Raw genomic sequence first — 23,851 nt, forward strand, 5'->3', positions numbered from 1 at the left:
AATCTACAACATCTTAACAACTTCAGTTGCCCTGAAGTCTGTGTTAACTGTGTTAACTAACCTCCAGACGAGCTTCAATGCCATACAACTCTCCTTCCGTGGCCTCCTACTGCTCTTAAACGCAGGGGAAACTAAATGCATGCTATTCAACCGATCACTGCCCGCACCTGCCCGCTCATCCAGCATCAGTACTCTGGACGGTTCTGACTTAGTAAACGTGGACAACTACAAATACCTAGGTGTCTGGCTAGACTGTAAACTCTCCTTCCAGACTCACATTAACCATCTCCAATCAAAAATTACATCTAGAATTGGCTTCCTATTTCGCAACAAAGCATCCTTCACTCATGCTGCCAAACAGACCCTTGTAAAACTGACCATCCTACCGATCTTCGACTTCGGCGATGTCATCTATAATATAGCTTCCAACACTCTACTCAACAAACTGGATGCAGTCTATCACAGTGCCATCCGTTTTGTCAACAAGGCCCCATATACTACCCACCACTGCGACCTGTATGATCTCGTTGGCTGGCCCTCGCTTCATACTCGTCGCCAAACCCACTGGCTCCAGGTAATCTACAAGTCTCTGCTAGGTAAAGCCCCGCCTTATCTCAGCTCACTGGTCACCATAGCAGCACCTACTCATAGCACTCGCTCCAGCAGGTATATCTCACTGGTCACCCCCAAAGCCAATTCCTCCTTTGGTCGTCTTTCCTTCCAGTTCTCTGCTGCTAATGACTGGAACGAACTGCAAACATCTCTGAAGTTGGAGACTCTTATCTCCCTCACTAGCTTTAAGCACCAGCTGTCAGAGCAGCTCACAGATCACTGCACCTGTACATAGCCTATCTGTAAACAGCCCATCTACCTACCTACCTCATCCCCATACAGTATTTATTTATTTATTTTGCTCCTTTCCACCCCAGTATCTCTACTTGCACATTCATCTCTGCACATCTATCATTCCAGTGTTTAATTGCTATATTGTAATTACTTCGCCACCATGGCCTATTCATTTCCTTATCTTACCTCATTTGCACTCACTGTATATATACTTATATATACTTTTGTTTTCTTTTTTTCTACTGTATTATTGACTGTATGCTTGTTTATTCCATGTGTAACTCTGTTTTGTTGTATGTGTCAAATTGCTGTGCTTTATCTTGGCCAGGTCGCAGTTGCAAATGAGAACTTGTTCTCAACTAGCCTACCTGGTTAAATAAAGGTAAAATTAAAAATTAAAATAATTTAAAGTCACTGTCATTGTCCTAGCCCAATTACACTGTAAATATGATGCAATAGGTTATCAAGATAATGTTACGATGACTTACAATTACATGGTTTTACATTGTCTCTCCCAACTTGATAGAACTCATTCTAATACATTCAATTTAGACTATTATCAGATGAGATTTCAAGATAATCATCCTTCGATTCCATCACTCTAGGAAACAGTTTCATCCTACCTGAGAAAGTGTCACCCTCAACACACAGTCATCCAACTTTTCAACAAATCCAGGTCACCTTCTCGCTCACTTTGGCGGCCATTGCTTACACAAATCACTAATTCCCATGCATTTATTCTGACTGATCTCTTTTATTTAAGCTGATTTAATTTCCTCTGACTAAGCTAGCCCGTTCATTAATGGCTGGATGTTCTGCTCCGAGGGTTTGTGTCCCTGTGCTGGGGGAGCGGTGATAGCAGTGTAGCCGAGGCTAGATGGGCCCTCTCCCTGCTGTCCTTGCACCCATGCATGGATAATACCTGGGTGAAACTGACCCTGAAGTAGACATAGTGAAAGTTGTGGAAGTTGTTCCCCATAGTTCGGAGTCATTTCTGGGTTCACCTCCCCACAACCGCAGGGGCGGGGCAGGGAAAGTGGAAGTGGCGTCTGATGTGAATTCAAACTGGGGTTACAGATTCCTGTAGAAGTAACATATCTCTCTCTCTCTCTCTCTCTCTCTCTCTCTGTCTCTCCCTCTTTCTCTATATCTCTCTCCCTTTCTCTACCCTCCTCCTTCCCTCTCTCTTAATCTCTTTCTCTCTTTCTCTCTCTATCTCTCTCTCTCTCTCTCTCTCTCTCTCTCTGTATTTCCCTCTTTCTCTATATCTCTCTCCCTTTCTCTACCCTCCTCCTTCCCTCTCTCTTAATCTCTTTCTCTCTCTCTATCTCTCTCTCTCTCTCTCTCTCTCTCTCTCTCTCTGTCTCTCCCTCTTTCTCTATATCTCTCTCCCTTTCTCTACCCTCCTCCTTCCCTCTCTCTTAATCTCTCTATCTCTGTCTCTCTCTCTGTCTGCCTCCCTCCCTCCATCTCTTTTCCTTCCCCACTCTCTCCCTCTCTCTCTCTCCCTCTCCCTCCTTCTACTCCCTCCTTGTCTTTCTTTCCTGCAGTTGTGTGGTGGATGAGATGGATTTCTCAGGGATGGAGCTGGACGAGGCTCTGAGGAAGTTCCAGGCTCACATCAGAGTCCAGGGAGAGGCCCAGAAGGTGGAGAGACTGATCGAGGCCTTCAGGTGAGCTCCATTATTCAGTCAGTCTGTCAGTCCATCAGTTAGTCAATCAATCAGTTAGTCAGTCAATCAATGAATCAATCAATCATCTGTGTTTGTGTGTGTGTGTGTGTGTGTGTGTGTGTGTGTGTGTGTGTGTGTGTGTGTGTGTGTGTGTGTGTGTGTGTGTGTGTGTGTGTGTGTGTGTGTGTGTGTGTGTGTGTGTGATATGTGTGTGTGTGTGATATGTGTGTGTGTGTGTGATATATTGCTAACGTGTATGTTAATAAACTCAACTATAAACTCAACTCATCCTGGACGGGTGTTGGTTTAAGGATGACACTTAAAAATTATTCACATCCAGTAGGATGTCAGGCAGTTGTGATTAGATGAGGTCACTACTGGGACAAACAGAGAGACCTTTGTCTCAGGTTTAGAAGGCCTAAAAGGCTGCAACGTTCAAGAGAGTTAAGCTCAACATCAGGCGAGGCACAGCCCTGTAGTGTCTTTGCCCTGTTGTTGTCCATGGGTGGGCAGGACATTGCCAATAGCACTAAGGTCCATGTGTGTCTGAGCCTAAAACACAGCGCTAGGAGTTTTTTTCAGTTCACGTCTCACTTCACCAGTCAACCTAAATCCCATCCAAGCTTTCCAGTTTCTACCTAGCCTGGTTATCCAGCCTGAGTGCTACACACAGCAGTGTTTCACTGCATTCAGACTGGTTAAATCGGGCTAGTTTAAACCCTCCCTCCATTTAGATGGTTGACCCAGCCTTCCGCTTGGCTAGGTGCTCTGAAACAACAGGCAATCTCAACAGACAGGATAAGTACAACTTCCTGGTTTACGAGTCTTAACGGGTATCCCATTTATGCCACAGCTGCGTTGCTCTGCGCTAAGCGGTGTCCCTGAAAACCCACTCCATTTACGATATGGCCAGCTGTCACAGTTGTCAAGGTGCGTTGCCAACGAGAGTGTTGTTGTCGTTGTGAGCGGGCATGGAGACTGACGGATGGCATTTGTTTTGGGTACGATTGGCGCAGAGTGCGTGCTGCTCAGAGAGGGGCGAAATAAAGAGCGAGGGAGGGAAGGAAGGAGGAGAGGTTTATAAATATCCACTGTTGCATAAGCACTTCTCTCTGGTCTCCGCCTGCCTCCCCTGCTCCTCCAAACAGAGATGGAGAGAGGGAGGAATAGAAAAACAGAGAGGGGGAGAAAAGGATAGAGAATGAGAGACAAGAGTCTGAGACAGAGAAAGATGACGGGAGGGAGGGAGACAGACTTCAAAGAGAGTGAGGGGATAGCGAGAGGCTTAAAGAATGAACGAGAGAGACGGATAGAGAACGAGGTAAAGGATGACTGTAAACACAGAAGGAAAGGCAGGTGGCAGGGAAATGAGAGCGAGAGGGAGGAAAGGGAGGGAGAGAATGTGTGAAGAAACACAAGTCAGGAGAAAATAAACACCTGGCAGCTTCTGTACCTTGGCGTGTGTCAGCTAATAATGAACCGAACACTCGAGAGAGAGAGAGAGAGAGAGAGAGAGAGAGAGAGAGAGAGAGAGAGAGAGAGAGAGAGAGAGAGAGAGAGAGAGAGAGAGAGAGAGAGAGAGAGAGAGAGAGAGAGAGAGAGAGAGAGAGAGAGAGAGAGAGAGAGAGAGAGAGAGAGAGAGAGAGAGAGAGAGAGAGAGAGAGAGAGAGAGAGAGAGAGAGAGAGAGAGAGAGAGAGAGAGAGAGAGAGAGAGAGAGAGAGAGAGAGAGAGAGAGAAGAGAGAGAGAGAGAGAGAGAGAGAGAGAGAGAGAGAGAGAGAGAGAGAGAGAGAGAGAGAGATTCATTCTAGGGCTATCTGCTATTTCACTCTAGAACTGAGACTTTATTATTAAGAAGAAAAAGCTATTTGTTGGCTGCAAAACCTTCCTTAAAGTCTAAGCCCAGTCTCGATGGTACAACTGCAAACCATAGAGTATGTGGCTTAAGATAAGGTATTTTTCAGGTAAAAAGTCTAGTCTCCATTAGATGATGCAGAATCAGTGGGGATGAACCCCCAAACTGGCTGTGTCCCAAATGGCACGGCTGTGTCCCAAATGGCAACTCTATTCCCTACATAGCTAGTCCACTACCTGTGTGTATTCCTAGCCCACTGAGACGTAGATTCCAATCATGCAGCTCAGTGGTCACATGACTCCGGAGGAAGGCCGGGCCAGCCTACCTGGAAACCATAACCAGAATTAATATGGAATTACACTTTACGCTCCAGTAGAGGCCCTATGGGGTGTCACACACACACACCCGTTGAAATAATAGATTGATTAATTAACAAAGGAAGCTCCCCTGTGGAATTTCACGCAATGCTACAGTAAATATATGTATTCCATAAAAGATTTGAATTGGTTGCCAATGCAGAGGAGAGCATAGCGTGACAATATGGTAGTGTCCTGAATAGCACCCTGTTCCCTATTTAATAGCACCCTGTTCCCTATTTAGTGCACTAATTTTGACCAGGGCCCTCAAAGTAGGGCCCCTATGTTAGGAATAGTGTTCCATTTGGTATGCACGGTATGATGAATACAGTACACCATTATCACTGAGAGAGTATGTATGCATTGTGACACACTGTAGCTAGCAGTGCAGTCACCCCACTGGGCACAGACCTCAGTTCAACTTCTAGTTTTGATTTACATTTGATTGAGTTGTCAACTTCAAGTGAATTAAACGGGAAATCAACAAAACATGTCTTCCTGTCATTGGATTTAGGTTCAAAGTTTGATGAAAAAAAGACAAGGACTTTTTGCAAATACAATCAGTTTTGTTGATTCAACGTCATCTCACATCAAATTTTCTTCTTGTTGAAATGATGTGGAAACAACATTGATTCAACCAGTTTATGCCCATAATGTCATGTAAATGGTAGTGTCTGGAGAGCTCTGGTTTTCACTGTAGAGGATTCTAAATCAACCTCTTTACTCTATGGACATAGGCTGCTATCTGTTCAAACATGGACAAGCACTTATGTTTCATCCTCTCACAACGCCCCCAAGCAGATAGACTGGCTGTCCTAGCATAGACACACACACACACACACACACACACACACACACACACACACACTTAGTCATCAGATACACACTCAGTCACACACACAATCACACACAATCACACACACACTCAGGTGTCTCTGCCAGTTAGATTGACGAGGGTTGTTTGGTGCGTGGAGCTGCTAGGCCAGCTGTATTTCGCTCTCCTGCCGTGCCTCCTCTCAGATCTCAGGGTGTTCTCTGGGACCTCCATCAGCCCTTTGTCATCTTTACTGCAGAGGTGCCCAGGCAGGGATATTTCTGCTGTCTAACCCACGGTGCACAGCGTAAATACACTACTGTACTAGTTATGTAGCACTTTGTGACAACTGCTGATGTAAAACGGGCCTTTTAAAATACATTTTATTAATTGATTTGATTACTGTCGTTCTGTGTCTTTCTGTCTGATGGTTGGCCAGGTTCTTTGTGGTGGCTAGGGAGTAGGGACTTCATCTTATCTGTATATTCTAGGGAGTAGGGACTTCATCTTATCTGTATATTCTAGGGAGTAGGGACTTCATCTTATCTGTATATTCTAGAGAGTAGGGACTTCATCTTATCTGTATATTCTAGGGAGTAGGGACTTCATCTTATCTGTATATTCTAGGGAGTAGGGACTTCATCTTATCTGTATATTCTAGGGAGTAGGGACTTCATCTTATCTGTATATTCTAGAGAGTAGGGACTTCATCTTATCTGTATATTCTAGGGAGTAGGGACTTCATCTTATCTGTATATTCTAGAGAGTAGGGACTTCATCTTATCTGTATATTCTAGGGAGTAGGGACTTCATCTTATCTGTATATTCTAGGGAGTAGGGACTTCATCTTATCTGTATATTCTAGGGAGTAGGGACTTCATCTTATCTGTATATTCTAGAGAGTAGGGACTTCATCTTATCTGTATATTCTAGGGAGTAGGGACTTCATCTTATCTGTATATTCTAGAGAGTAGGGACTTCATCTTATCTGTATATTCTAGAGAGTAGGGACTTCATCTTATCTGTATATTCTAGGGAGTAGGGACTTCATCTTATCTGTATATTCTAGAGAGTAGGGACTTCATCTTATCTGTATATTCTAGAGAGTAGGGACTTCATCTTATCTGTATTTTCTAGAGAGTAGGGACTTCATCTTATCTGTATATTCTAGGGAGTAGGGACTTCATCTTATCTGTATATTCTAGAGAGTAGGGACTTCATCTTATCTGTATATTCTAGGGAGTAGGGACTTCATCTTATCTGTATATTCTAGAGAGTAGGGACTTCATCTTATCTGTATTTTCTAGGGAGTAGGGACTTCATCTTATCTGTATATTCTAGGGAGTAGGGACTTCATCTTATCTGTATATTCTAGAGAGTAGGGACTTCATCTTATCTGTATATTCTAGGGAGTAGGGACTTCATCTTATCTGTATTTTCTAGGGAGTAGGGACTTCATCTTATCTGTATATTCTAGAGAGTAGGGACTTCATCTTATCTGTATATTCTAGAGAGTAGGGACTTCATCTTATCTGTATTTTCTAGGGAGTAGGGACTTCATCTTATCTGTATATTCTAGAGAGTAGGGACTTCATCTTATCTGTATTTTCTAGGGAGTAGGGACTTCATCTTATCTGTATTTTCTAGGGAGTAGGGACTTAATCTTATCTCATGGGTTTTACAAATACTAACCCCCTCTCTCCCTCCTGTCCCCCTGTCCCGTCTCCTGTCCCCCTGCCCCCCACCCTCTCCAGTCAGCGGTACTGCATGTGTAACCCGGACGTGGTGCAGCAGTTCCACAACCCCGACACCATCTTCATCCTGGCCTTCGCTATCATCCTCCTCAACACAGACATGTACTCACCCAACATCAAGCCTGACCGCAAGATGATGCTGGAGGACTTCATACGCAACCTCCGAGGTGAGGCATTATTTTAGTAGAGTGTGTTGGAGCCGTAGATGAGAAGGAGGGGGAGGATAGGAGTAGGGAAGGGGAATTGGGTAAGTAATAGTTATTTACTACTTACTTTATACTAGTTAGTTATTACTAGTTAGTTACTAGTTAGTTAGTTACCAGCTAGTTTTTTACTAGTTATTTAGTTACTAGTTCATTTGTTCATTTGTTACTCGTTAGTTAGTTACTACTAACACCCTATAACACCCTAAGTGCATATAGCGTCTACATAGTGTAGCCTTTCACAGAGGCCACTAAATCTTGACTCTACAGTGACAGGAGATTCAACCTATCATGTCGCCGCAAAGATCTGTCTGCGTTTCAAATATCCGTGTAACAAGAGAAGACGGCTAAAGTCCCAATCCATTTTCCCTAACAGTTAGCTTACTGTAATTCAAACCCCTGTGTCCCAAATGGCACCCTGTTCTCTACATAATGCACTACCTTTGACCAGGGCCCAAGGCACCCTATTCCTTAACCAGGGCCCAAGGCACCCTATTCCCTAACCAGGGCCCATGGCACCCTATTCCCTAACCAGGGCCCAAGGCACCCTATTCCCTAACCAGGGCCCATGGCACCCTATTCCCTAACCAGGGCCCATGGCACCCTATTCCCTAACCAGGGCCCATGGCACCCTATTCCCTATGGGTCCTGGTCAAAAGTAGTGCACTATATAAGGAATAGGGTGCCATTTGTGATGCAGGCCTTGTGTCGTTGGTAATATAGAGCTGCATCATAGTTTTCCTCTGCCAGGGAAGGATCCATCAGGACTGTGGGATCAATATGGTACAACTTTAATGGATTAATCTGGACGGCGCCTCACAATTAAATGAAGTTGGAAAATCAATTGCCACGATGCTTGGCTTTCTTCCTCTGTTTGTGTCCCCTCTCTCTCTCTCTCTCTCTCTCTCTCTCTCTCTCTCTCTCTCCCCTCGAATTATCTTGCTCTCTCTCTTCCTCTCTCTCATTCTCTCGCTCTCTCACTCTCTGACTGTCTCTTTCTCGTTCCCTTTCTCTCTCTTTCTATCTTTCAACCCTCTCTCTCTTAATGTATCTTTCCCAATCTCCCCCTGTCTCCCTCCCTCCTCCTTCCCCCTCTCTCACTCTATATTTTAAGCTAATTGAGTAGTTGGAAGAACACAGTTAAGAGATTGAATCGGATGTTAATTAATGAATAACAGAGGAGCGCTCACTTACTCAATTACACTGGACCAGAAATGTCAAAAACATTCTGCAATGTCTAACCTGATATGTAGACACTGAATAGAATTAGTATAATGACTTGTATTGTATCCTAGAAACCATTCCATATATATATATAAATGTCTTACTTTTGATGTATCAAAATATGACAGTGTTCACATAATTAGTATAACTCTTGATGCATTTAGTAGTACCGCTGTTGCACATATAATTAGTTTAATGACTTACATTGTATTCTAGAAACGTCTCCATATACAGTATACATGTCTTACTGTTAATCTATCTAATTGTACTATTGTGAAGTCTCTTTAGAGTACGGACCAAAGGCCCTAGCACATGGTCCATGCTGGTCCTGGATCAAAGATCGTAGCACAGGGGTGGTCCATGCTGGTTCTGGATCAAAGGGCCTAGCACAGGGGTGGTCCATGCTGGTTCTGGATCAAAGAGCCTAGCACAGGGGTGGTCCATGCTGGTTCTGGATCAAAGGGCCTAGCACAGGCGTGGTCCATGCTGGTTCTGAATCAAAGAGCCTAGCACAGGGGTGGTCCATGCTGGTTCTGAATCAAAGAGCCTAGCACAGGGGTGGTCCATGCTAGTTCTGAATCAAAGAGCCTAGCTAGAGGTGGGCCATGCTGGTTCTGAATCAAAGAGCCTAGCACAGGGGTGGTCCATGCTAGTTCTGAATCAAAGGGCCTAGCTAGAGGTGGGCCATGCTGGTTCTGAATCAAAGAGCCTAGCACAGGGGTGGTCCATGCTAGTTCTGAATCAAAGAGCCTAGCACAGGGGTGGTCCATGCTGGTTCTGGATCAAAGAGCCAAGCACAGGGGTGGTCCATGCTGGTCCTGGATCAAAGAGCCTAGCACAGGGGTGGTCCATGCTGGTTCTGGATCAAAGGGCCTAGCACAGGGGTGGTCCATGCTGGTCCTGGATCAAAGAGCCTAGCACAGGGGTGGTCCATGCTGGTCCTGGATCAAAGAGCCAAGCACAGAGGTGGTCCATGCTGGTTCTGGATCAAAGAGCCAAGCACAGGGGTGGTCCATGCTGGTCCTGGATCAAAGAGCCTAGCACAGGGGTGGTCCATGCTGGTTCTGGATCAAAGGGCCTAGCACAGGGGTGGTCCATGCTGGTCCTGGATCAAAGAGCCTAGCACAGGGGTGGTCCATGCTGGTCCTGGATCAAAGAGCCTAGCACAGGGGTGGTCCATGCTGGTCCTGGATCAAAGAGCCAAGCACAGAGGTGGTCCATGCTGGTCCTGGATCAAAGAGCCAAGCACAGAGGTGGTCCATGCTGGTTCTGGATCAAAGAGCCTAGCACAGGGGTGGTCCATGCTGGTTCTGGATCAAAGGGCCTAGCACAGGGGTGGTCCATGCTGGTTCTGGATCAAAGAGCCTAGCACAGGGGTGGTCCATGCTGGTCCTGAATCAAAGAGCCAAGCACAGGGGTGGTCCATGCTGGTTCTGAATCAAAGAGCCAAGCACAGGGGTGGTCCATGCTGGTTCTGAATCAAAGAGCCAAGCACAGGGGTGGTCCATGCTGGTTCTGGATCAAAGAGCCAAGCACAGGGGTGGTCCATGCTAGTTCTGAATCAAAGAGCCAAGCACAGGGGTGGTCCATGCTGGTTCTGAATCAAAGAGCCAAGCACAGGGGTGGTCCATGCTGGTTCTGAATCAAAGAGCCAAGCACAGGGGTGGTCCATGCTGGTTCTGGATCAAAGAGCCAAGCACAGGGGTGGTCCATGCTAGTTCTGAATCAAAGAGCCTAGCACATGGTCCATGCTGGTTCTGAATCAAAGAGCCTAGCACAGGGGTGGTCCATGCTGGTTCTGGATCAAAGAGCCAAGCACAGGGGTGGTCCATGCTGGTTCTGAATCAAAGAGCCAAGCACAGGGGTGATCCATGCTGGTTCTGAATCAAAGAGCCAAGCACAGGGGTGGTCCATGCTGGTTCTGAATCAAAGAGCCTAGCACAGGGGTGGTCCATGCTGGTTCTGGATCAAAGAGCCAAGCACAGGGGTGGTCCATGCTAGTTCTGAATCAAAGAGCCTAGCACAGGGGTGGTCCATGCTGGTTCTGAATCAAAGAGCCTAGCACAGGGGTGGTCCATGCTGGTTCTGAATCAAAGGCCCTAGCACATGGTCCATGCTGGTTCTGGATCAAAGAGCCTAGCACAGGGGTGGTCCATGCTGGTTCTGAATCAAAGAGCCAAGCACAGGGGTGGTCCATGCTGGTTCTGGATCAAAGGGCCTAGCTAGAGGTGGGCCATGCTGGTTCTGAATCAAAGAGCCTAGCACAGGGGTGGTCCATGCTGGTTCTGAATCAAAGAGCCAAGCACAGGGGTGGTCCATGCTGGTTCTGAATCAAAGAGCCAAGCACAGGGGTGATCCATGCTGGTTCTGAATCAAAGAGCCAAGCACAGGGGTGGTCCATGCTGGTTCTGGATCAAAGAGCCAAGCACAGGGGTGGTCCATGCTGGTCCTGGATCAAAGAGCCAAGCACAGGGGTGATCCATGCTGGTTCTGAATCAAAGAGCCAAGCACAGGGGTGGTCCATGCTGGTTCTGGATCAAAGAGCCTAGCACAGGGGTGGTCCATGCTGGTTCTGAATCAAAGAGCCTAGCACAGGGGTGGTCCATGCTGGTTCTGGATCAAAGGGCCTAGCTAGAGGTGGGCCATGCTGGTCCTTGATCAGAAAGCCTAGCTAGAGGTGGCCATGCTGGTCCTGGATCAGAGAGCCTAGCTTGGGGTGGGCCATGCTGGTTCTGGATCAGAGAGCCTAGCTAGGGGTGGTCCATGCTGGTCCTGGATCAGAGGGCCTAGCTAGGGGTGGGCCATGCTGGTCCTGGATCAAAGAGCCTAGCTAGGGGTGGTCCATGCTGGTCCTGGATCAGAAAGCCTAGCTAGGGGTGGGCCATGCTGATCCTGGATCAGAGAGCCAAGCTAGGGGTGGGCCATGCTGGTCCTGGATCAGAGAGCCTAGCCAGGGGTGGTCCATGCTGGTCCTGGATCAGAGAGCCTAGCTAGGGGTGGTCCATGCTGGTCCTGGATCAGAGAGCCTAGCTAGGGGTGGTCCATGCTGGTCCCGGATGGCTGTAGTATGTGGTTGTTGCAGAGTCAGATGTACTACCTGAATTTGTTCAGGGAGAGATGGAGAGAATACATAAAATATGATAAATCAGGTGAAAGCACAGTAAGCAGAACTCTCCCTCCCTTTACCTCCCTATCTCTCTCTCTCTCTCTCTCTCTCTCTCTCTCAATCTCTCTCTCTCACACACACCCCCACACACACCCCCTGCTCCTCTTCCTCCCACTGTGCTGACTCCATAATGTGGAGTGATGCCTCAGCATATCCAAGAGTGCATCTGTGTCATTGCCCTGACGAGTGTCTCCATTTGCCGAAATGATTCCCGACCTAGCAGCCTCATTGGCTCCTCAGTGAACCACCCTGGCTATAATGGGGTATATCTAGAGGGAAGCCTCACGGCCAAATGATACAGTATGTTCCCCCCAGTCCCCAGTTGATATGTTCCCCCCCCAGTCCCCAGTTGATATGTTCCCTCCCAGTCCCCAGTTGATATGTCCCCCCCCAGTCTCCAGTTCATATGTTCCCCCCAGTCCCCAGTTGATATGTTCCCCCCAGTCTCCAGTTCATATGTTCCCCCCCAGTCCCCAGTTGATATGTTCCCCCCCCAGTCCCCAGTTGATATGTTCCCCCCCAGTCCCCAGTTGATATGTTCCCCCCAGTCCCCAGTTGATATGTTCCCCCAAGTCCCTAGTTGATATGTTCCCCCCCAGTCCCCAGTTGATATGTCCCCCCCCAGTCTCCAGTTCATATGTTCCCCCCAGTCCCCAGTTGATATGTTCCCCCCAGTCTCCAGTTCATATGTTCCCCCCAGTCCCCAGTTGATATGTTCCACCCAGTCCCCAGTTGATATGTTCCCCCCCAGTCCCCAGTTGATATGTTCCCCCCAGTCCCCATTTGATATGTTCCCCCCCAGTCCCCAGTTGATATGTTCCCCCCCAGTCTCCAGTTCATATGTTCCCCCCCAGTCCCCAGTTGATATGTTCCCCCCCAGTCCCCAGTTGATATGTCCCCCCCCCCAGTCCCCAGTTGATATGTTGCCCCCAGTCCCCAGTTGATATGTTCCCCCCCAGTCCCCAGTTCATATGTTCCCCCCAGTCCCCAGTTGATGTGTTCCCCCCCAGTCCCCAGTTGATATGTTCCCCCCCAGTCTCCAGTTGATATGTCCCCCCCCAGTCCCCAGTTGATATGTTTCCCCCCAGTCCCCAGTTGATATGTTCCCCCCCAGTCCCCAGTTGATATGTTTTCCCCCAGTCCCCAGTTGATATGTTTTCCCCCAGTCCCCAGTTGATATGTTCCCCCCAGTCCCCAGTTGATATGTTCCCCCCAGTCCCCAGTTGATATGTTCCCCCCAGTCCCCAGTTGATATGTTCCCCCCCAGTTCATATGTCCCCCCCCAGTCCCCAGTTGATATGTTCCCCCCCAGTCCCCAGTTGATATGTTCCCCCCCAGTCCCCAGTTGATATGTTCCCCCCCAGTCCCCAGTTGATATGTTCCCCCCCAGTCTCCAGTTGATATGCCCCCCCCCCAGTCCCCAGTTGATATGTTTCCCACCAGTCCCCAGTTGATATGTTCCCCCCCAGTCCCCAGTTGATATGTTCCCCCCCAGTCCCCAGTTGATATGTTCCCCCCCAGTCCCCAGTTGATATGTTCCCCCCCAGTCCCCAGTTGATATGTTCCACCCAGTCCCCAGTTGATATGTTCCCCCCCAGTCCCCAGTTCATATGTTCCCCCCCAGTCCCCAGTTCATATGTTCCCCCCAGTCCCCAGTTGATATGTTCCCCCCCAGTCCCCAGTTGATATGTTCCCCCCCAGTCCCCAGTTGATATGTTCCCCCCCCAGTCCCCAGTTGATATGTTCCCCCCCAGTCCCCAGTTGATATGTTCCCCCCCAGTCCCCAGTTGATATGTTCCCCCCAGTCCCCAGTTGATATGTTCCCCCAAGTCCCTAGTTGATATGTTTTCCCCCAGTCCCCAGTTGATATGTTCCCCCCCAGTCCCCAGTTCATATGTTCCCCCCAGTCCCCAGTTGATATGTTCCCCCCCAGTCCCCAGTTGATATGTCCCCCCCCAGTCCCCAGTTGATATGTTCCCCCCCAGTCCCCAGTTGATATGTTCCCCCCCAGTCCCCAGTTGATATGTTCCCCCCAGTCCCCAGTTGATATGTTCCCCCAAGTCCCTAGTTGATATGTTTTCCCCCAGTCCCCAGTTGATATGTTCCCCCCAGTCCCCAGTTGATATGTTCCCCCCAGTCCCCAGTTGATATGTTCCCCCCCAGTCCCCAGTTGATATGTTCCCCCCAGTCCCTAGTTGATATGTTCCCCCCCAGTCCCCAGTTGATATGTTCCCCCAAGTCCCTAGTTGATATGTTCCCCCCCAGTACCCAGTTGATATGTTCCCCCCAGTCCCCAGTTGATATGTTCCCCCCCCAGTCCCCAGTTGATATGTTCCCCCCAGTCCCCAGTTGATATGTTCCCCCCAGTCCCCAGTTGATATGTTCCCCCCCAGTACCCAGTTGATATGTTCCCCCCCAGTACCCAGTTGATATGTTCCCCCAAGTCCCTAGTTGATATGTTCCCCCCAGTCCCCAGTTCATATGTTCCCCCCAGTCCCCAGTTGATATGTTCCCCCCCAGTACCCAGTTGATATGTTCCCCCAAGTCCCTAGTTGATATGTTCCCCCCCAGTCCCCAGTTGATATGTTCCCCCCAGTCCCCAGTTGATATGTTCCCCCCCAGTCCCCAGTTGATATGTTCCCCCCCCAGTCCCCAGTTGATATGTTCCCCCCCAGTCCCCAGTTGATATGTTCCCCCCCAGTCCCCAGTTGATATGTTCCCCCCAGTCCCCAGTTGATATGTTCCCCCCCAGTCCCCATTTGATATGTTCCCCCCCCAGTCCCCAGTTGATATGTTCCCCCCCAGTCCCCAGTTGGTATGTTCCCCCCCAGTCCCCAGTTGATATGTTCCCCCCCCAGTTCATATGTTCCCCCCAGTCCCCAGTTCATATGTTCCCCCCAGTCCCCAGTTGATATGTTCCCCCCCAGTACCCAGTTGATATGTTCCCCCAAGTCCCTAGTTGATATGTTCCCCCCCAGTCCCCAGTTGATATGTTCCCCCCAGTCCCCAGTTGATATGTTCCCCCCCAGTCCCCAGTTGATATGTTCCCCCCCCAGTCCCCAGTTGATATGTTCCCCCCCAGTCCCCAGTTGATATGTTCCCCCCCCCAGTCCCCAGTTGATATGTTCCCCCCCCAGTTCATATGTTCCCCCCCAGTCCCCAGTTCATATGTTCCCCCCAGTCCCCAGTTCATATGTTCCCCCCCAGTCCCCAGTTCATATGTTCCCCCCAGTCCCCAGTTCATATGTTCCCCCCAGTCCCCAGTTCATATGTTCTCCCCAGTCCCCAGTTCATATGTTCCCCCCCAGTCCCCAGTTCATATGTTCCACCCCAGTCCCCAGTTCATATGTTCCCCCCAGGCGCAGGATATTTAATAACATCTGTAACGAGTGCTCTGAGTTGGGAAGCAAGTTCAAGAAGTGAGTGTTTTAATAAATAAACTAAACAAAAACCACGAACCACAAACAACGCACCGGGGAGTGACAGATGTAGGGAAGATAATCAAGGAGGTGATGGAGTCCAGGTGAGTGTCATGAGGCGCAGGTGCGCGAGACGATGGTGACAGGTGTGCAGGATAATCAGCAGCCTGATGACCTAGAGGCTGGAGAGGGAGTATACGTGACAACATCAAGAGGAGTTTTTTTTGTAATTAATTAATTGAACATTTGCTTCTGTCATTATTTTAATAGAATGTATGTGTGTGGGGGGTTGGGTGGTGTATGTCCGTGCCTGTGTGTGTGATGTTGTGTGGTGTGTGTGTGTGTGTGTGTTGAGAGTTGATGTGTGTGTTTGATGGTGTGCTTTGAATGAGTGTGTTTGTTTGTGCTCTGTGATCATTACTGAGATATGAGTGTGTGTGTTTGGTTGTGCTCTGTGATAGGGACTGAGTATGTGTGCTTGGTTGTGCTCTATGATAGGGACTGAGTGTGTGTGCTTGGTTGTGCTCTATGATAGGGACTGAGTGTGTGTGTGTGTTTGGTGCGCTGTGCCCATCGTGGTGTGTGTGTGTGGGAGGGAGGGGGCTCCCTGTGGCTCTGACACATTCCCTGGCCTTGGAACAGGAGGAATGGGTCAGTGTACACACAGCATGGCTCTTCCAACACAGAGCACAGATCATTCACCATTCAACTCTCTTATCTCGAAGCTCCACTGAGGTGAATACACACATACAAACAATAAACACAAGCCGAACCCACACATACACACACCATAGAAAGACTACTGAATGCGTCATGGCCTGAGCTGTTTCTACATGCATGTATATGTATGTGCTGTGGTGCTGTAGCTTACAGTAGTTTAGTTGTTTACAGTAGCTTACAGTAGTTTACAGTAGCTTACAATAGTTTGCTGTAGTTTACAGTAGCTTAAAATAGTTTACAGTAGTTTACAGGCTTCTGTCATTGTGCCTCTTTGTGGATATCTGTGTATTTGGGATTGCATGCGTGTGTTTGGGCCTCTCAAACATTCACTGTTTCTAGAACATGGCGTGTGTGTGTTTGTGTGTGTCTAGGTGTGGATGACGGAGCTGACATCCCCAGAGACATGGTGGTAGGCATCTATGAGGGGACTAACCCATGGTGTGTGTGTGTCTAGGTGTGGATGACGGAGCTGACATCCCCAGAGACATGGTGGTGGGCATCTATGAGGGGACTAACCCATGGTGTGTGTGTGTGTGTGTGTGTGTCTAGGTGTGGATGACGGAGCTGACATCCCCAGAGACATGGTGGTGGGCATCTATGAGAGGATCCAACAGAGAGAGCTGCGCTCCAATGAAGACCACGTCACCTACGTCACCAAGGTGGAGCAGTCCATTGTGGGCATGAAGACAGTAAGGACACCAGGGCTTGACATTAACGCTTGTTCGGGACTAGTGACATTATTTTTTTTGGGGGGGGGGGCAATCAGAATATACATTTTTGTTGTCTGAATGGACAAGTCAAATAAATCACACAAAAATGTAAATGTCAAACAATTACTCCGATCAGAGTGTCCTCCGGATGCGTTGCAGTGTGCACTGTTCTCCCAATCTCTGAAGAGTGCATCGGAGTGGAATTGTATTGCATTGACAGGCACGAGCGGTCTTTCAATCACCTGCACCGATCCCCATGTAGCCGCGTGTGCACACACAGATGCAAGCGCACGCACACCGTAAGACGAATCTATCAATGTTTACTTGGTGACAGAAGCCACTCAGTCATCCTATAGCTTGTAATTTATCATTGACAGACACTTACAATACATCTGAAAACAATAAGAAGTGTTTGAGCGGTTTTGGTCACTCAAGAGCAAGGTTGATTTAGTTTGAGAACATACCCAGTGCAACAAGTTAGCCCAAGAGTGTCAAACTCATTCCACAGAGTGCCTAGTGTCTGAGGGCTTTCAATGAAGACCTAGACAACCAGGGGAGGGGAGTTCTTTACTAAGTAGTGACCTTAATTCATCAGTCAAGTACAAGAGAGGAGTTAAAACCCGCAGACGTTGGACCCTCCGTGGAATGTTAGCCCATCAAGGTATATCTATCTAGTCCAACAGTCATGTCGTTTTCCAGTTGGCTCAGATGGTTACACCCAAATCAGCGACTCACGTGCGCCACCTTGCGCCATCTAGCGTGAATAGATTATTTTCCCCCCACACCAAACGCGATCACAACACAGAGGTTGAAATATCAAATAAACTCTGAACCAATGATATTAACAGGTCGAAAAGCATTAAACAGTTATGGCAATTTAGCTAGCTAGCATGTAGTTGCTAGCTAATTTGTCCTATTTTGCTAGCATGCTGTTTCTAGCTAATTTTACTCCAACAATGAATCCACACATAAAACGGTCAACCGAATCGTTTCTAGTCATCTCTCCTCCTTCCAGGCTTTTTCTTCTTTGGACTTTATTTGGCGATGGGCATCTAACTTTCATAGTTACCATGACAACCGACCAAACTCAGTTAATCTTTCAATCACCCACGTGGGTCTAACCAATGAGGAGATGGCACGTGGGTATCTGCTTCTATAAACCAATGAGGAGATGCGAGAGGCAGGACTTGCACCGCGTTCAGCATCACAAATAGAACTGACTTCTATTTTAGCGCATGGCAACGCATTCACTCGTTGGCTCATGCGAGCAGTGTGGGTGCAATAATTGAATGTATGTTTACATTTATTTTGCAACGCGAGTGGTGTGGTCAGCATGTTAGAGTGTGGTGCTTATGAAACCAAGGTTGTGGGTTCAATTCTCACATGGACCACTGAACATTTTTGTTACACTGAAGATACAGTACATATTACTCTGTTACACCAAACATTGTTCAACTAAACCGTTACACTGACCTCTGTTACAAGGGAGACCTCAATGGGACTTCCTGGATAAATAAATACGATTTTATCAAACTAAACATGTGTGTTGACCACACCAATCTTACCTAAAAAGCTTAAAGACTCCTGTTGCGAGTAGCTGGCTAATATAGATAGATTGAGTAATGACCTGAGTTAATGATTGCAGTACTGATAATGAGCCTTTGCTAATGGTGGAGATGCTAATGGATAAAATGGCTAATGGGCTCTGCTGACAGTGCTGAGAAAAGGTAGTAACAGCGTTCGCTAACAGCACTAATGGAAAAGACTGAAGGACTTTGAAACGGTGTCTTCTTTTACAGTATCTTAGCTGAAAATTATTAAATGATCAAACTACCGCAATGTTCAGTCCATACTGCAGCAACAGGACTCCACAGTAATATACAGTTCAAACACTACCTCAACGGAACTCCACAGTACTATACAGTTCAAACACTACCTCAACAGGACTCCACAGTACTATACAGTTCAAACACTACCTCAACAGGACTCCACAGTACTATACAGTTCAAACACTACCTCAACAGGACTCCACAGTACTATACAGTTCATATACTACCTCAACAGTACTATACAGTTCATACTACCTCAACAGTACTCCACAGTACTATACAGTTCATACTATCTCAACAGTACTATACAGTTCATACTACCTCAACAGTACTCCACAGTACTATACAGTTCATATACTACCTCAACAGTACTATACAGTTCATACTACCTCAACAGTACTCCACAGTACTATACAGTTCATACTACCTCAACAGTACTCCACAGTACTGTGCAGTTCATACTACCTCAACAGTACTATACAGTTCATACTACCTCACCAGTAATCCACAGTACTATACAGTTCATACTACCTAATCAGTACCTCACAGTAGTATACAGTTCATACTACCTCAACAGTACTCCACAGTACTATACAGTTCATACTACCTCAACAGTACTATACAGTTCATACTACCTCAACAGGACTCCACAGTACTGTGCAGTTCATACTACCTCAACAGTACTCCACAGTACTATACAGTTCATACTACCTCAACAGGAGTCCACAGTACTGTGCAGTTCATACTACCTCAACAGTACTCCACAGTACTATACAGTTCATACTACCTCAACAGGACTCCACAGTACTGTGCAGTTCATATTACCTCAACAGTACTCCACAGTACTATACAGTTCATATTACCTCAACAGTACTCCACAGTACTGTGCAGTTCATACTACCTCAACAGTACTCCACAGTACTATACAGTTCATACTACCTCAACAGTACTCCACAGTACTGTGCAGTTCATACTACCTCAACAGTACTCCACAGTACTGTGCAGTTCATACTACTTCAACAGTATTGCAGCGCGGTGATAATGACACAAGCAATCCACAAGCTTCCACCCACTGTGCAGTTTCATATACTTTTTCTACTACAAGTAGGCTGAAGGGAGAATGAGCATAGCATCATTAGCGTAGCATCCCAGCTAATAACTGCCTTCTATGAGCAGTGTGACTGCCTTGCATGTTTCCCCCATCAGCGTAATGAGAAGATAGCTATGCTTACTGTTTGAGGAGCAAGAGAATAAAATGCCTAGGAAGAGAAAAAATAGGGATTTAGGGAAGATGGAGAGAGAGGTGAGAGGGGGAGGGAGAAGGTATTTGGTTAATTTCCAGAAGGTTCTCTTTTGCTGTGTTATTTGCCTAAATTAGAAAGGCCCAAATCATGGAGAGACTCTCTCTGTATTGATACTGGCCGCTGTATGGACGTGACAGAACCCCATGTAGTTCACCTGTCTCTGTATTGATACTGGCCGCTGTATGGACGTGACAGAACCCCATGTAGTTCACCTGTCTCTGTATTGATACTGGCCGCTGTATGGACGTGACAGAACCCCATGTAGTTCACCTGTCTCTGTATTGATTCTGGCCGCTGTATAGACGTGACAGAACCCCATGTAGTTCACCTGTCTCTGTATTGATACTGGCCGCTGTATGGACGTGACAGAACCCCATGTAGTTCACCTGTCTCTGTATTGATTCTGGCCGCTGTATAGACGTGACAGAACCCCATGTAGTTCACCTGTCTCTGTATTGATTCTGGCCGCTGTATAGACGTGACAGAACCCCATGTAGTTCACCTGTCTCTGTATTGATACTGGCCGCTGTATAGACGTGACAGAACCCCATGTAGTTCACCTGTCTCTGTATTGATACTGGCTGCTGTATAGACGTGACCGAACCCCATGTAGTTCACCTGTCTCTGTATTGATACTGGCCGCTGTATGGACGTGACAGAACCCCATGTAGTTCACCTGTCTCTGTATTGATACTGGCCGCTGTATGGACGTGACAGAACCCCATGTAGTTCACCTGTCTCTGTATTGATACTGGCCGCTGTATAGACGTGACAGAACCCCATGTAGTTCACCTGTCTCTGTATTGATACTGGCTGCTGTATGGACGTGACAGAACCCCATGTAGTTCACCTGTCTCTGTATTGATACTGGCTGCTGTATAGACGTGACAGAACCCCATGTAGTTCACCTGTCTCTGTATTGATTCTGGCCGCTGTATAGACGTGACAGAACCCCATGTAGTTCACCTGTCTCTGTATTGATACTGGCTGCTGTATAGACGTGACAGAACCCCATGTAGTTCACCTGTCTCTGTATTGATACTGGCCGCTGTATAGACGTGACAGAACCCCATGTAGTTCACCTGTCTCTGTATTGATTCTGGGGCGGCAGGGTAGCCTAGTGGTTAGAGCGTTGGACTAGTAACCGGAAGGTTGCAAGTTCAAACCCCCGAGCTGACAAGGTACAAATCTGTCGTTCTGCCCCTGAACAGGCAGTTAACCCACTGTTCTAGGCCGTCATTGAAAATAAGAATTTGTTCTTAACTGACTTGCCTGGTTAAATAAAGGTAAAAAAAAAATAAAATAAAAAAATTCTGGCCGCTGTATAGACGTGACAGAACCCCATGTAGTTCACCTGTCTCTGTATTGATACTGGCTGCTGTATAGACGTGACCGAACCCCATGTAGTTCACCTGTCTCTGTATTGATACTGGCCGCTGTATGGACGTGACAGAACCCCGTGTAGTTCACCTGTCTCTGTATTGATACTGGCTGCTGTATAGACGTGACCGAACCCCATGTAGTTCACCTGTCTCTGTATTGATACTGGCCGCTGTATAGACGTGACAGAACCCCATGTAGTTCACCTGTCTCTGTATTGATACTGGCCGCTGTATAGACGTGACAGAACCCCATGTAGTTCACCTGTCTCTGTATTGATACTGGCCGCTGTATAGACGTGACCGAACCCCATGTAGTTCACCTAAACTCACCCACTCTCTTTCACTCTTTCATTACCCACATTTTCCTCTCTCCGTTTCCCTCACCCCTCTCTCTCTGTCTCGGCCTCATTATCCCTCCATCTCTCTCTGTCTCGGCCTCATTATCCCTCCATCTCTCTGTCTCTGCCTCATTATCCCTCCATCTCTCTCTGTCTCGGCCTCATTATCCCTCCATCTCTCTCTGTCTCGGCCTCATTATCCCTCCATCTCTCTCTGTCTCGGCCTCATTATCCCTCCATCTCTCTCTGTCTCGGCCTCATTATCCCTCCATCTCTCTCTGTCTCGGCCTCATTATCCCTCCATCTCTCTCTGTCTCGGCCTCATTATCCCTCCATCTCTCTCTGTCTCGGCCTCATTATCCCTCCATCTCTCTCTGTCTCGGCCTCATTTTCCCTCCATCTCTCTCTGTCTCGGCCTCATTATCCCTCCATCTCTCTCTGTCTCGGCCTCGTTATCGCTCCATCTCTCTCTGTCTCGGCCTCATTATCCCTCCATCTCTCTCTGTCTCGGCCTCATTATCCCTCCATCTCTCTCTGTCTCGGCCTCATTATCCCTCCATCTCTCTCTGTCTCGGCCTCATTATCCCTCCATCTCTCTCTGTCTCGGCCTCATTATCCCTCCATCTCTGTCTCGGCCTCATTATCCCTCCATCTCTCTCTGTCTCGGCCTCATTATCCCTCCATCTCTGTCTCGGCCTCATTATCCCTCCATCTCTCTCTGTCTCGGCCTCATTATCCCTCCATCTCTCTCTGTCTCGGCCTCATTATCCCTCCATCTCTCTCTGTCTCGGCCTCATTTTCCCTCCATCTCTCTCTGTCTCGGCCTCATTATCCCTCCATCTCTCTCTGTCTCGGCCTCGTTATCGCTCCATCTCTCTCTGTCTCGGCCTCATTATCCCTCCATCTCTCTCTGTCTCGGCCTCATTATCCCTCCATCTCTCTCTGTCTCGGCCTCATTATCCCTCCATCTCTCTCTGTCTCGGCCTCATTATCCCTCCATCTCTCTCTGTCTCGGCCTCATTATCCCTCCATCTCTCTCTGTCTCGGCCTCATTATCCCTCCATCTCTCTCTGTCTCGGCCTCATTATCCCTCCATCTCTGTCTCGGCCTCATTATCCCTCCATCTCTCTCTGTCTCGGTCTCATTATCCCTCCATCTCTCTCTGTCTCGGCCTCGTTATCGCTCCATCTCTCTCTGTCTCGGCCTCATTATCCCTCCATCTCTCTCTGTCCCGGCCTCATTATCCCTCCATCTCTCTCTGTCTCGGCCTCATTATCCCTCCATCTCTCTCTGTCTCGGCCTCATTATCCCTCCATCTCTGTCTCGGCCTCATTATCCCTCCATCTCTCTCTGTCTCGGCCTCATTATCCCTCCATCTCTGTCTCGGCCTCATTATCCCTCCATCTCTCTCTGTCTCGGTCTCATTATCCCTCCATCTCTCTCTGTCTCGGCCTCATTATCCCTCCATCTCTCGCTGTCTGTCTTTCCTACCCACCTTTTTTTCTCAAGCAGTTGCCCTTTCCACGGCCCCCAGTGGACAGTGTTATAGTTTTTGTATTGGACCCTATGTGCAGCTGGACTGTTAATCCTAGGAGCCGTAAGGGAACTGAATTAGACTAGCGTCATCTCCAGTTAATTCTCATGTACTCCTGAGGGGATACACAGTTATTATTATTTTGTGAAGAGACCTAGCATAACCCTTATAACTCCAATGAGTGTCTCTATACTAGGAGCTAGAGCCTTAAATCTGCCCCTCTGGGAGTCAGTCTGTAAATTTGATGAATAATATTCATTTTAATTGTAAATACAGTGCCTTACAGTATTCACACGCCTTGACTTTTTCCACATGTTGTCGTTACAGCCTGACTTTAAGATGGATTAACGTGAGATGTTTTGTCACTGGCCTACACACAATACCCCATAATGTCAAAGTGGAATTAAGTTTGTATTATTAATTAAAAATGAAACAATGTAAGTATTCAACCCCATTTGTTAATGTAAGCCTAAATATGTTCAGGAGTAAAAATGTGCCTAACAAGTCACATAATAAGCTGCATGAAATCACTCTGTGTGCAATAATAGTGTTTAACATGATTTTGGAATGAGTACCTCATCTCTGTACCCCACACATACAAGTATCTGTAAGTTCCCTCAGTTGAGCAGTGAATTTCAAACACAGATTCAACCACAAAGACCACGGAGGTTTTCCAATGCCTCGTAAAGAAGGAGACCTATTGGTAGATGGGTACAAATAAAATA

At 47.5% G+C, this 23,851-nt stretch overlaps 1 protein-coding gene across 4 annotated transcripts in view; it reads left to right on the top strand.

The window, feature by feature from the left end:
- Positions 1-23,851, top strand: part of LOC110499847 (IQ motif and SEC7 domain-containing protein 3) — a 208,364-nt gene that overhangs the window by 153,065 nt on the left and 31,448 nt on the right. For all 4 annotated transcript variants that reach the window (XM_036957099.1, XM_036957101.1, XM_036957100.1 and 1 more), the window contains 3 exons: positions 2,397-2,519; positions 7,298-7,464; positions 16,579-16,718. In XM_036957099.1, the coding sequence (XP_036812994.1) occupies positions 2,397-2,519; positions 7,298-7,464; positions 16,579-16,718 (430 nt within the window). The remainder of the gene's footprint in view (positions 1-2,396; positions 2,520-7,297; positions 7,465-16,578; positions 16,719-23,851) is intronic.

The sequence above is a fragment of the Oncorhynchus mykiss genome, chromosome 21 (assembly GCF_013265735.2).
Source record: "Oncorhynchus mykiss isolate Arlee chromosome 21, USDA_OmykA_1.1, whole genome shotgun sequence".
NCBI classification, from domain to species: domain Eukaryota; kingdom Metazoa; phylum Chordata; class Actinopteri; order Salmoniformes; family Salmonidae; genus Oncorhynchus; species Oncorhynchus mykiss.